At 46.9% G+C, this 13,960-nt stretch overlaps 1 protein-coding gene across 1 annotated transcript; it reads right to left on the bottom strand.

Moving 5' to 3' along the window:
• Positions 1-243: 243 nt before the first annotated feature.
• Positions 244-11,199, bottom strand: LOC139256324 (putative nuclease HARBI1). The gene is made up of 4 exons (XM_070874300.1): positions 10,866-11,199; positions 4,202-4,358; positions 1,249-1,618; positions 244-396 (listed from the first exon to the last, which is right to left on the bottom strand). Exons 1-4 carry the CDS (start codon positions 11,197-11,199, stop codon positions 244-246), a joined length of 1,014 nt encoding a protein of 337 aa, XP_070730401.1.
• Between the last annotated feature and the right edge of the window lie 2,761 nt (positions 11,200-13,960).

The following is a 13,960-nucleotide window of genomic DNA, read 5'->3' as shown; positions in this document are numbered from 1 at the left end:
GAGTTGTTAACCTGTGGAATTCTCTACCGCAGAGAGTTGTTGATGCCAGTTTGTTAGATATATTCAAGAGGGAGTTAGATATGGCCCTTATGGCTAAAGAGATCAAGGGGTATGGAGAGAAAGCAGGATAGGGATTCGGAGGTGAATGATCAACCATGATCTTATTGAATGGTGGTGCAGGCTCGAAGGGCCGAATGGCCTACTCCTGCACCTATTTTCTATGTTTCTATCCTGCCAAATTGTTCATTGTTCTTTGTATTTACTGTGATTGAAAGGCTGCATTAGAGGGAGCAGCGTGTGGTGGCCCAGCACGGTCCCGGCCTGCAAGACCATTAGCAGGCCGGGGCCATCGGAGGGAGCAGCTTCCGGCGGCATACCAGTGCAGGAAGGCGACGACTGCGAAGTCAGGTCGCTGAATGCAGTGCGGGCAGGCACAGCACGAGGGGCGAAGGAGAGGCAAGAGTTTGTAGAGGGAAGTGACCGGGGCCCAGAAGAGGCGAGGGCCCAGTTGCAGCACGAGCCAGCCCGCACTGCTCTATGTGTGCGCGCTCGGTCCGTGCAGCAGAGCTGGTCTCTGGTCATCTTGGTTAATCCTTGCCATTGGCCCAAGACCTAGCTCTGTCAAGCCCGTGTGGTGGCTGGTGTGCAACGGTCACCACACGTTAAAAAAAATCTAAGCACAGGCAGCTTCCACCCTCCAAGATATAGTTCATGATCTGGAATATTAGGTCCTTCATTGAAACACCGGTGAACTCATTCCTTTTTGGCGTGGAAGCACATCATCCTCGTTTCGAGGAACTGCCTATGATGATGATGTTAAATTATTTTAAATGTTCGTTCATAGTTGGGGTGACCGGTAGGGTGTTTGAAAAGAATTCTGTTTGCAATAAATTTTGTTAATGATTTTAACAATTGTTGTGCATTCTCTGATAAGGTTAGTTAACTTAAGCATTTTGAATAATCTTTATTCTCTTGTAATAACATTACTTAAGTTAAGCATTAATGCAAATGCTGCACTACAAAGGCCAGGCCAGTGCAGGCAAGACTAAAACATAACTCAATGCAAATGCAACTTTTCTATAAACATAATTGTTAATCTAAATGTAAATGTGATGGATCCCCAATGTAAGTTCATGCAAAGCGTTCCTTTATCAGCTGCTGACGCAACAGCTTTGCTGCCGCGTAACTCCCACGGGGTACTGTTCTTCTGGGGGGTGGGGGGGGGGGGGCTGGTAGGATCATGGCTACATTGCCAGGCTGGTCCTCCCCGAGGTCCTCACCAGCCTCCTCTTCGTCTTGCTCCTCGCCAGCCGGCTCTTCCACCTCCCCTCCTTCTGGAGGTGGACCTGCAGCCTCATCAGGCATTTGCTGTCCTCTTCTTATAATTAGGTCAATGACCTGGTCAGGGTGGTACTGTAGGCTGCCACCAGAGTGGTCCAAGCATCTGAAGCACTGCTTTAGGACTCCAATTGTCTTCTCGACCATGTTCTGTGTCGCAATGTGGCTTTCATTGTAATGTTTCTCTGCTTCAGTGAGGGGATTACGCAGTGGGGTCATCAGCCAGCTGGCAAGGCCATATCCCTTATCCTCCAGCATCCAACCGTGACCTTCTGGCTGACTGACAAACAGGTCAAGGATAGCACTCTCACATAAGATGTGCGCATCATGGATGTTGCCAGAAAAGTAGCATTACCAGTCAGAATGAGTTGTCTGTGGTCAACAACAAGCTGCACATTTAGGGAGTGGAACCCCTTTCAGTTACAAAACACCTCCGTGTTCTGTAACGGCTGTTTCAGGGTGATGTGCGTGCAGTCTATTGCTCCCTGCACTTTGGGGAAGTTTTCTACTCTGGAGAAACCCAAAGCCCTCCCCGTCTGTGCCTCCCTGGTCATAGGGAAGCTTATAAAGTTCATTCTGTGAGCGTAAAGGGCTTCAGTAACCTGCCGAATGCAGCAGTGTGTGGCGTGCTGAGAGATACGACTGATGTTGCCAGCTGAAGCCTGAAAGGATCCCGATGCATAGAAGGCTAGTGCTGCAGTAACCTTTACCTCAATGGACAGTGCGGTTCTGATGGTGCTGGAAGGCTGCAAATCCCCATTGACGGGTTCGCAAATCTCAGCGATGACCTTCTTCCGGAAACGCAGCCTCCTAAGACACGTGTTTTCAGAGAAGTTGAGGCAAGATTGCTTTTCCACGTACCTTCGTTGGCTGTATGCTCGCCTCCTCTGTCTCCATCTACGCATTACTCTGCCATCTCTTTGATTGATCCTTTCCGAAACCAGCGTGCGAGCAGTTACGAGTAATGGCATAGAAAGCACAGGCCCTATCGTGGGCTGATTACTTGTTTTTGGCATGCCTCTCTCTAGAAAATTTCTATTTGTAAAAGCTGACTTGCATTGTTGCTTCCACCTCGGGGCCAAGAACTCTGTCTTGTTGTCCTTTGTTCAAAACCCCGCAAACAACAGATTTTCGCAGGCGACAGAGTGACGAGGTCTCTGACATCATCCTATGCATGGATTTACCAGAAAACCTGTCAGCTAAGCATTACCCTCTTTTCCAGGAGTATATTCTACATAAACAACTCATGTCATGCCAACATGAGTAGAATTTAGTCACCACAATGGGCGTGTCTATTAGTTGGCCCTAATGATTAGATGATGTATTGCTTAATATCCCTGCTCATCCTTGCTTATGATACCATAAATCCTCATTGTACAATATCAGTTTGAAATAGAATGAGTTGTGACATTCCCCAATCTGGCCTTTCAGGCTTTAAAGCACGTTCTTCAATGCCTGCTGTCTTTCTTTGTTAATCTTTGCAACAAATGCTTTGAAACACAACCCTTAAAACATAATTCAATCCCTAAATCCTTCCTGTGGAGAAAAAAATAGATCAAAAATGTCAAAACATGATGGTCACATTAGAATCTTTAAAGAGCATCCTACAAAGTAATTCTAGGAACTGTATGGCATTAGTAACAGCATGGCATGCCTTGGGAAGTGACTCCATATTATTAACAATGTGTCTTGAATTATATGATCACTAGGGGGAATAGCGACGATAACATGAATAATCTCACTGCCTTCAAGTATAGATAGTAGTTCGGGGAGAGCATGGGAGAAATCGGCAAACTCACTCAAATTGACTCCGATATTAACTCAGAAGTGCGTCAGGAGCGGGTGGGGGTTGGTCAGATATCACATGGGAAACCCAGAAGTTTAACATTTTGACGCAGCCAGCTCATTGCATTTTACTTCTGCATTTGCATCGATTGCGCGGTAGCAGGCATGATGAGGACCCACATGACGTGATCTCAACTCCAGTATTTAAAGGGTCAATCCAAAGATGGAATTTGGAAGAGTTTGGAGTTGGCAACAAAAAAAGACAAGGTGTGACATTGGATTCAGGATGCTCAAAGGCTTCACTCGTTTCAGTGACGACTCCCTTGATGTGCTGCTGGGGTCAAAGAGGAGCCAGAGAGAGATATTCTCTCCCAGCAATGGGAAGAAGAAACCAGCTGCCACCACAAAAGCGGCACGATTGGAGGTGACACAGGTGGTCAGTAGCAGGAGCATTGTGCCATGCTCCTGGATTCAGTGCAGGAAGTGCTTTAATGACCTCACCAGGTCAGGAAAGGTGAGTATAGTTGCACATTCACCGACATCCTGCTGTGCACATCAACCTACCCCCTCACTTTGCCTGGTTAAGTCTACTCCATCACATCACTCCTCACACCCACTTACCTTGCAATCGTTACACATCCTTCTCTTTCTATGCACTTCCTCACATCACAATCTATCTATCCTCCATTGCCATGCACCCTCATCCTTATGGAATTTCATGCCTCTCTCTGATAGTCACTCTTAACAAATCCACTGTATCCATCACGTGAACACATGCCATTATGATCACTCATAGGTCTGTCCTTTCCCCCGTTGTAGAAGAGAACACATAACACTAGCAAGAGAGATGAATGGGGGTGGTCCATCACAGATTTCCCAGCTAACTGCAGAGGAGGAAGCACTGGAGATCAATGGTGTTTTAGTATCACTAGCCATCGGAGATGGGGATCTCTCAGCTATCCAGTGACCATTAAATATCTGCAACCCATATGTCACACAGCACTCAGTCATGTTGATTTGATTTCAACAGTGAGTGAAATATGATCATCTTCATAATGATATGTTGCAACAAACTTACCTTGCCAGTATAAATTCATATATTTTCTTCCTGCCAGGGCTTTCACATTTGTAGTAGGTTTCCATAGACCTCACGGATGACAAATCCTTAGAGGAGCTGATTTCTTCTGAGGGGACACGATCATAGGACTCATGCTTACCATGCACCAGCTCAGACACTTGCATTAAAGAGAATAGAGGAGTCCACCTCAAGCAGAAGTGGTTTGATGTTGCAGGACATTGCAACAATGTCTTCTTGCACAGATAGAGTGGCCAACTCCGTGGAACATTAAACGTGGCAATCAAATGAATTCATACACGCCTTTACCATGGCTTTGCACAGTCTGAATGCCAACATGTCTGCTGCTTTAAATAGGATGACAGAAACTTAGCCTTGGCTTTACAGCACCGCATTGATCTGCACCAAAGTGCTCTCCAGCAGAGTGGTAGCAGTAAAGTGTGGCTGGCCCATGAGAGGGATGATGGAGAAAGGGTACATGGAAGTGGGGACTCCACTCAAAGTTCTTCCATTTCTCATCTGTTGCCCCTCCGCCCCAGACAGTTCCTGATATGCTGCCTCGTGTCCTGATAGCAGAGTCTGCCCCTGCACAGGTGCAGCAGTCTTTGGCTCCAAAACCCAGGCTCCAAAACCCAGAGATCATCACCCAAGATTGTTATGTCTTGAATAAAGAGTCAAAGTAAGATGTGACCGTAGTCCTTTATTACAGATCTCGGAGTGCCTCTCCAGCCTGTGAGGCCTCCTGAAAGACAGGTGCTCCCAAGGGATTGTGGGATCCCTTGGGTCTCCAGGGGATAAGCCTGGTGGTTAGACATGGTATTTACAGGTTTACATACATAACAACACTATCCCCTCCCCCCCCCCACCCCCCCGCCACCCCACAAAGTCAATAGTGTAACTATTTGCAATGTGAATTGATCTGGGACCTTCCTTTCCCTGGTTGATCGTCTCGGTGCAAATGCTGGTTTTGGTGAGTCGTTTGTTGGGCCCTCGCTGGGCTGCTGGGCTGCTGCGCAGCTAGCCTTGCTGGGCTGCTGGGGGTGGTGAGTCCTGCTGGGCTGCTGCGGGTGATGGTTCCTGCTTCGTGGTCAACCACTGGGTCAGTTGCCACTTGTATGTGTGTTGGAGGGTCGAAAAAGTTGGAGTCTATTGTGGGTTGTTCTGGATAGTCCGTAAATCTGAGTTTGGTTTGGTCCAAGTGTTTCCTGCAGGTGAGTCCATTTAAGAGTTTGACCACAAACACCCTACTCCCCTCCTTGGCCAAAACAGTGCCAGGAAGCCACTTGGGACCTTGTCCATAGTTCAACACAAATACAGGATCATTTATCTCAATTTTGCGTGACACATTTGCGCGATCATGATATGTATTCTAATGAAGCCACCTGTTCTCTACCTGTTCGTATAGATCAGGGAGTACTAACGAGAGTCTTGTCTTAAGTGCCCTTTTCATGAGCAGTTCAGCGGGAGGGATCCCAATGAGCGAGTGGGGTCTTGTGCGGTAACTAAGCAGGACTCGAGATAAGCAAGTCTGCAGTGAGTCTTCATTTACCCTTTTCAAGCTCTGCTTGATTGTTTGAACTGCTCATTCTGCCTGACCGTTGGACTCTGGTTTAAATGGGGCAGATGTGACATGTTTGATCCCATTGCGGGTCATGAATTCTTTGAATTCGGCACTGGTAAAGCACGGCCCATTGTCACTTACAAGGACATCAGGCAGGCCGTGCGTGGCAAATATGGCCTGTAGGCTTTCAATGGTGGCAGCGGACGTGCTTGCCGATATTATCACGCATTCAATCCATTTGGAGTACGCATCTACAACCACTAAGAACATTTTTCTCAAGAATGGGCCTGCATAGTCAACATGGACCCTGGACCACGGTTTGGAGGGCCAGGACCATAAACTTAGTGGCATCTCCCTGGGTGCATTGCTTAACTGTGAACATGTATTACATTCGTGCATGCAGGACTCTAAGCCTGCATTGCTACCGGGCCACCACACGTGGCATCTGGCTATCGCTTTCATCATTACAATGCCTGGATGGGTGCTGTGGAGATCACTGATGAAAGTGTCCCTGCCTTTTTTTGGCACCACTACCCGATTACCCCATAGGAGGCAGTCTGCCTGTATAGACATTTCATCTTTGCACCGCTGGTACGGCTTTATTTCCTCCTGCATCTCTAACGGGATACTAGACCAACTCCCATGGAGCACACAGTTTTTTTTACTAAGGGGTCCTGGCTCATCCAGGTTCTAATCTGTGGGGCGGTAACAGGTGATTACTCACTCTCGAATGCTTCCATTACCATGACTAAATCTGCGGGCTGTGCTATCTCCACCCCTGTGGTGGGCAACGACAGCCTACTGAGAGCATCGGCACAGTTTTCTGTGCATGGCCTGTAGCGGATGGTGTAGTTGTATGCGGACAACATGAGCGCCCATCTCTGGATGCGGGCCGATGCATTTGTATTTATCCTCTAGCTTTCAGAAAAGAGGAATATAAGTGGCTTATGGTCGGTTTCCAATTCAAATTTGAGCCCGAACAGATATTGATGCATTTTCTTTATCCCGTAAGCACACACGAACGCTTCTTTTTCGATCATACTGTAGGCCCTGTTAGCCTTAAACAGACGTCTGGATGCATAAGCAACCGGTTGCAATTTCCCCAATTCATTAGCTTTGTTGCAATAAACACCTGACCCCAAACGACGACGCATCATATGCTAATACCAAACGTTTACATGGATCGTACAACACAAGCAATTTGTTTGAACATAACAGCTTCCTAGCTTTCTTAAAGGTATTTTCTTGGCTATTTCCCCATACCCATTCATCTCCTTTACGCAGAAAAGAGTGCAGGAGTTCTAACAATGTGTTAAGACCCGGTAAGAAGTTACCAAAATAGTTCAGAAGTCCTAGAAACTGTTGATACTGGATTCTTTTCCCTTCAATCTGTTTCAGCGAATTCACTGACACACGAACACTTTTAGTCTTAGCAACATAAGACCTTTATTCTGTAGATTTTCCGGCCGGGACCTGTTAAGATAAAAGGGAACACTCTCGATTCGAGTCTGTCCACCTTTCTCCTGACAAGTCTCGTAACAGTACAAAAGCTCAACACTTATACATTGTTACAGCAGAACACATTTGAGTGACACTCAGTTTATACAATCATTGGTCGATTTCCCCCATAGCATACCCAATTGCAGGCTAGCAACTCTCCAAATAGGGCGGACTCCAGGGATGTGTTTATTGTTTCGATTTCCCTATTTCATGGCTGGATATAGCAGCACCTCGTCTGAATCATGTCTGACTTTTGCTTTTTCACGTAACTCGTGTTTGACCACAACTCTGAGTAATCCTTTGTTTGCGTCGACAGGGCAAATATCGCAGCTGGACAATTTCTCTTGGCCATTTTCCCATGATCCCTTACTAACACATTCGCAAACCTTCTATCTACATTCTCAAAACGACCGCAGCTCCGTCACGTTCTGTGATCTCGGTGCATTCTTGATTGCCTCCGTCTTCGAATCAGTGGGCCTGATGCCATCCGTCGCGATTCTTCTCCACAGGAACTCCACTTCAGGCGCCAGGAAAACGCAATTCAAGTGTTTTAGTCTGAGCCCCACACGATTAAGCCGGCTAAGAACCTCCTCCAGGTTCTGCAGGTGCTCGACGGAGTCCCGACCTGTAACCAAGATGTCGTCCTGGAAGACCACGGTGCGCGGGACCGACTTCAGCAAGCTTTCCATGTTCCTCTGGAATATCACCACGGCCGATCGAATCCCAAATGGGCATCTGTTGTAAAAGAGACCTTTGTGCGTGTTGATGTAGGTGAGCCCTTTCGATGATTCTTCCAGCTCCTGCGTCATGTAGGCCGAGGTCAAGTCCAGCTTCGTGAACATTTTCCCTCCTGCCTTCAGTAGCGGGTATTGATCCTGCAGTGAGAAACGATTGATTATAGTTACTTTATAATCACCACAGATTCTGATGGTGCCTTCTCCCTTGAGGACTGGAACAATCGGACGGGCCCACTCATTGAATTCGATCAGCGAAATTATGCCTTCTCGTTGCAGCCTGTCCAGTTCAATCTCCACCCTCTCTCTCATCATGTAAGGTACTGCTCTCGCCTTGAGATGGATGGGTCACGCCCCCAGAATCAAATGCATCTGCACTTTTGCTCCTTGGAACTTCCCGATGCCTGGTTCAAACAGCGAGGGGAACTTGTTTAGGACCTGGGCACATGAGGTGTCATCAACGGACGAAAGCGTTCGGATGTCGTCCCAGTTCCAGCGTATCATTCCCAGCCAGCTCCTGCCGAACAGCGTGGGGCCATCACCCGGTACCACCCAGAGTGATAACTCGTGCACCGCTCAGTTGTAGGAGACCTTTACGGTAGCACTGCCGATTACGGGAATCAGTTCCTTTGTGTACATTCTCAGTTTAGTACGAATGGGAGTCAGGACTGGCCTGGAGGTCTTGCTGCACCACAATTTATCGAAAGTCTTTTTGCTCATTATAGACTGGCTCGTGCCCATGTCCAACTCCATGGACACCGGGAGTCCATTTAATTCAACCTTCAGCATTATCGGGGGACACTTTGTGGTAAGTGTGTGCACCCCAGATACCTCTGCCTCCTTGGTCTGAAGCTCTGGTTCGTCGTGATCCACCATGGATCTGTCCTCCTCTGCAACATGGTTGTTTGCAGAATTAGCAGTTTGCCTGCACATACGTTGGAGGTGTCCCATTGTTCCACAGCCCTTGCAAACGTATTCTTTGAAGCGGCATGAATGGAAACGATGATCACCCCCGCAGCACCAACAAGGGCCTTGTATTCACCACCCTTAATGGTGGATTCTGAGTCATCTGCGGATGTGCAAGTCCTGCCCTGTACATTTCAATTCGAAAACAACATTACTTTGTTTACAGTACTTGCAGCAGCACTCGTGTGCTGAGAGATTTGTTTGGTATTATCACTGGTGGCGATGAACGCCTGGGCTATTGCTACGGCTTTACTCAAGGTTGGGGTCTCTACAGTCAAAAGTTTGCGAAGTATTACTTCATGGCCAATGCCAAGTACAAAGAAGTCCTTCAAATTCGCAATGCCCTGCAAGGCGCCTTAGCTCGGCGACGTAGCTCGCCACTTCCTGGCCTTCATGCCACTTGTATGTGTAGAACCGATACCTCACCATCAGAACACTTTCCTTCGGGTTTAGATGCTCCTGGACCAGTGTGCACAAATCATCGTATGACTTGTCTGTGGGTTTCGCTGGAGCAAGCATATTTTTTATGAGTCCATACGTTGGCGCCCCGCAAACGGTGAGGAGGATCGCCCTTCGTTTGGCAGCGTTCGCTTCTCCTTCCAGTTCGTTGGCCACGAAGTATTGGTCGAGTCACTCCACGAAGGTTTCCCAGTCATCTTCCTCTGAAAATTTCTCCCACGATTCTCTGCATTGTTGCAGTGGGGTTCATCATTTGTATCTCGTCGCCAGTTGTTATGTCTTGAATAAAGAGTCAGACTAGATACTGCAAGCTCAAAGTAAGGTGTGACCTTGGTCCTTTATTACAGATCTCAGAGTGCTTCTCCAGCCTGTGAGGCTTATTTATATACAGGTGCTCCCAAGGGATTGTGGGATCCCTTGAGACTGCAGGGGATAAGCCCTCTGGTGGTTAGACATGGTATTTACATACATAACAAAGATCATCTTAGCGGTAAGAGCAGGGATCTGAGCAGGCAGCCTCTACCTCTGCTGAAACTACAGGGGATACAGGGGTTGTACCACTTAGGAGCAGTAGGGTAGGAAATGTAATGCTTTGTAGTTGCACAAGGTATGCACATGGATGTAGTTTCCGTTCTTTAGTAGAATCACATAAATGTCATTCTTTTGCACCACTTTCCTGACTAACCTATTCTTGGTTGCTGTGGGGAAGTCACCTTTTAACTTGTTTGATGATAAATGGCAAGACATGAATTAATTGGAACAATAGAGGGTTGTTGTTTGCAGGACTGCGTAGTGTCAGTGGCATTGGAAGGCTGGGAAGAGTGGTATTGCATGTGGTTCTGACATCTGGTGCAACCGAAGTGAACCATTCATTAATAAGGGTATCCCTGGCAACAATGTGAGCAGCTGGTGCTGCACTGCCCTCATTACTCCCCCCCTGCCCCCCACTTCTCCTCCTCCTCGTCAGAATTGTCCGCAGCTGATCTGCATACTGTACGTTGTTCCTCCTTCAGGTCCAAACTTCACTGCTGCGCAATGTTGTGCAGGAGGCAGTACACCACTACCATTCTGAAGACCCTGGCCAGTAGCTACTGAAGGGCATCTGCAGATCTGTATGGGCATCTGGGCAGTCAACCCTTAAGTGTGCTTACAACAACAACAAATTATATAGTGCCTTTAACATAGTGAAATATCCCAAGGCACTTCACGAGAGTTATGAGACAAAAAATTTGACACAGGTCCAAAGTGGTCAGGGTGCTTGTACTGCTGCAGGACGAAAGCATCTCGGCAGCTCCCTGGGAATCTTGCGAACACCTGCAGAAATATCTTTGTGATTGCACACCAGCTGCACATTGATGGAGTGGAAGCCCTTGCGGTTCACGAAAAGTCCTGGTTGCTCTTGGCGTGCGCGAATTGCCATGTGTGTGCAGTCAATGACACCCTGCACCCTGTGGGAAGCCAGCCAGATAAGCAAACCTGAGTGCCTGCTTATTCTGATTAGTGTCATCGCAGGCAAATTTCACATAATTGCCAGCCCTGGCAAACAAACCAGTCTTGTGCATTTGTGGGCTGTCGACTTGGGAGATCCTGGATATGTCTCCTGCAGAGCCCTGCAAGGATCCAGTGGCTAAAAAGTTGAGGCCGATGGTCACTTTGACAAATACTGGTAACACGTGGCCACCAGGACCAGCAGGAAGCAGGTCCTCTTCTAGGAGGCTGCAGATGTCTACCACCACCTGACGCGTCAACCTAAGCCTCCTGAAGCACTGCTGTTCAGACATGTCAAAGAAACTCTGCCTCTGCCTGTACACCCCGTGTTGCAGGGAATGCCTTCTGCAAGCTACACCCGTGCTGCTTCACGCTCTGATGTCCAGCTACTGGTCTCTCACAACAGGGCACCACTGCTGATCATATTGCTCCTCGTCCGAGGTCCAATCTGTGGCAGTCAAGGCACCACCCATCCTGAAATGATTCATCAACCTCCAAAATGTAGAAAGTAAACTATCAGCAAAAGTGTTGTGAACAAACCCTTTCCCACCAGTAGGTAAGAAAGCAGCTGTGAGCGCTGAGAATTTATGACAGTATTTCCATGCATTTTAATCATCCCCCTCAATTGACATTCTGTTCGCTCCTTGCTTTCATTGGCGAGTTTCAGGAAGCCCAGGAAACCCTTGCATGCAACATTAAACTTAAAACTGTGTTGAAATATCGCTCCAATTGAGCAATCACCAAATGTCAATAGGCATCCCGCCTCCCTCGAGGGAGTTGCACGTAACCAACCTGACGTGCGCGAGTTAAATTTGGAAGTTGGTGGATTGGAGCACTTGCATTTTTGCCGGATTTAAATCCCCACCTGCACCCAGACCCACTGCTCTTCCAGGTTAAAATTCCCCCCAATGAATGTGATGTATAATAGTATTACTAGGCTACTTTTCACTGTAGACATCAGACTATGATCTAGTGGTATTATAAATCCGTGAAGCTTAATTTCTACTTTAATTTGCCCTATTTTCTCACTCTTAGATTCCGTGTAACATTAGGTGGCTGAGAAGAATGGGCAAGCAATGTGCACTCAGTGACCTCTGGATGTGACCCGCAAGGAGATGTGCACATACAACATGATGAGAGTTGGTATGTCTGTGGCGATAAGAAGGTCTTTCTCAGTGAAACAGCCAAGAAATAGGGAAGAACTTATGTACTATTCTCAAATATTTTCAGGAAACTCTTTGTGAAGAAGTAATAAAGTATATCCCTCCTGTTCAACTAAAGATTTATCTCAATCACGGTTATAAAACTAGACCAAGGTTTGTCTTGACTTCAAACTGAATACTGCACAATATTTTAATTTCAGCTTTACAAGTGACTGTTTCACTGAGATTATCTCTCTGGAACATTATTTTCCTGATTCTCTTAAAAGGGGAAGTGACTGCTCCAATAATAAGCATTAATTTATATCACATCTCCCTTCTTTTGAGCTAATGAAACAAACATATTCTAACTGGTCTTAGCAGTAGACTTTCTCAGGTCTGACAACAAACATGGATATTATTCTGCCTTGCAGCAGTTTAACGTCACTAATTACAAATTGTTTCTATAATAAATTAGTTCTCTCATGATCTGCTACAGAAAATGGCATGCTGTTACACAAATTAAAGGCTTGCAACAGCTCAAAGGGGAAGTGGAAACAACTACAGCAATAGAAAGGAGCTGAGAAGTCAAGGTATCAGAAGATCAGCAGGGAAGAGAGCTTATAATTTCAATGAAGCAGAGATGGATACATTACTAGAAGATGTGAGAGCAAGAAGATTAGAACTATTATGTATGTAAACATTGTAACCGTGTAAGACTTGCCACCAGAGGGCACAACTGTTGGAGGCCCAAGGGTCACCTGCACACCTCGTGCAAGGGAGTATAAAAGGTTATCCGCCATGCTGCTTGGGCACTCTGGACTTATATTAAAGAGACTAAGGTCACATCAGTTTCAGCTCACAGTACTCAGCCTTGTGGAATTCTTCCATACTTAACAATTGGCGACGAGTAACAGATTACGAACTTTCACATGGTCATGACTGCCGTTGGTATTTTAGAGAGATTTGTAGAGGGTGATGATTGGGAAGCTTTCATTGAGCGTCTCGACCAGTACTTCGTGGCCAACGAGCTGGATGGGGACGATAAAGTGATCAAGCACAGGGCGATTCTCCTCACCATGGGCCCAAGTTTCCACATGATTTGCGCCTGATTTTTAGGAGCAACTGGTGGAGAGCGGACTATCTTAGAAATCACAATTCTCCACATTTTTTTTTCTGCAGTTCTAGTCAGTTAGAACAGTTCCACTTTGGAACAGAATGTTTTCTTCAAAAGGGGGCGTGTCCGACCACTGACGCCTGATTTCAAAGTTTCCACAGTGAAAACGTACTCCAAACTAACTTAGAATGGAGCAAGTGAAGATTTTTGTAGAACTGAAAAAACCTTGTCTACACATTAAAAAATCAGGCGCAGGTTACAAATTAGTTGTCCAGAACGAGGTGGGGGGGGGGGGGAGGGGGGGGAGAAGGGAAGTCATTAAATTCTATAATAAATCCTTATTTATACTTATACAAATATTATACAAATAAATCCAACCTGAATAAAAATTTATAAGCAAAGAAAAAATTAAATAAACCATCTTCCTACCTGTGTGAAAGTGCTTCATCCAGGGAGAATGCTGCAGGAAGCCTCACAAGTTGACGAAGCCGTTCCCACGGGGGGGGGTGGGGGGGGGGCGGGGGGGAGGCAGCCGTTCGTTCCCGTGGGGGGGGGGGGGGAGAGAGGAGGAAGCCGTTCCCAACGGCGGGCGGGGGGGGTGGAGGGGAGGGAAATGGCTGCCTCAACTTTCTGAGGCTTCCTGAAGCCTTCTCACTGCTGCAAGAAGCCTCAGTGCTGATGTGCTGATGGCAATGTGCTTTTATTAAAAAATGTTCAAAAATTAAACAGCTACAAAGAACTACAAAAATGGCCGAGTGCCAATGTTTCCTTCACACTGCGCATGCGCGAACGCTCCAA

The sequence above is a fragment of the Pristiophorus japonicus genome, chromosome 1, assembly GCF_044704955.1.
Source record: "Pristiophorus japonicus isolate sPriJap1 chromosome 1, sPriJap1.hap1, whole genome shotgun sequence".
Lineage (NCBI taxonomy): Eukaryota > Metazoa > Chordata > Chondrichthyes > Pristiophoridae > Pristiophorus > Pristiophorus japonicus.
This window is presented reverse-complemented; position numbering and strand designations above follow the sequence as displayed.

What these genes read in the sequence shown, in the direction of transcription:
- LOC139256324 (XM_070874300.1), bottom strand. Translation starts at nt 11,199, where the DNA reads ATGTCTGAACAGCAGTGCTTCAGGAGGCTTAGGTTGACGCGTCAGGTG. An exon ending in TATGAATTTATACTGGCAAG is followed by an intron (nt 1,619 to 4,201) that starts GTAAGTTTGTTG and finishes CCTGTTTGTCAG; the next exon opens with TCAGCCAGAAGGTCACGGTT. An exon ending in GGGAGGACCAGCCTGGCAAT is followed by an intron (nt 397 to 1,248) that starts GTAGCCATGATC and finishes CTGACTTCGCAG; the next exon opens with TCGTCGCCTTCCTGCACTGG.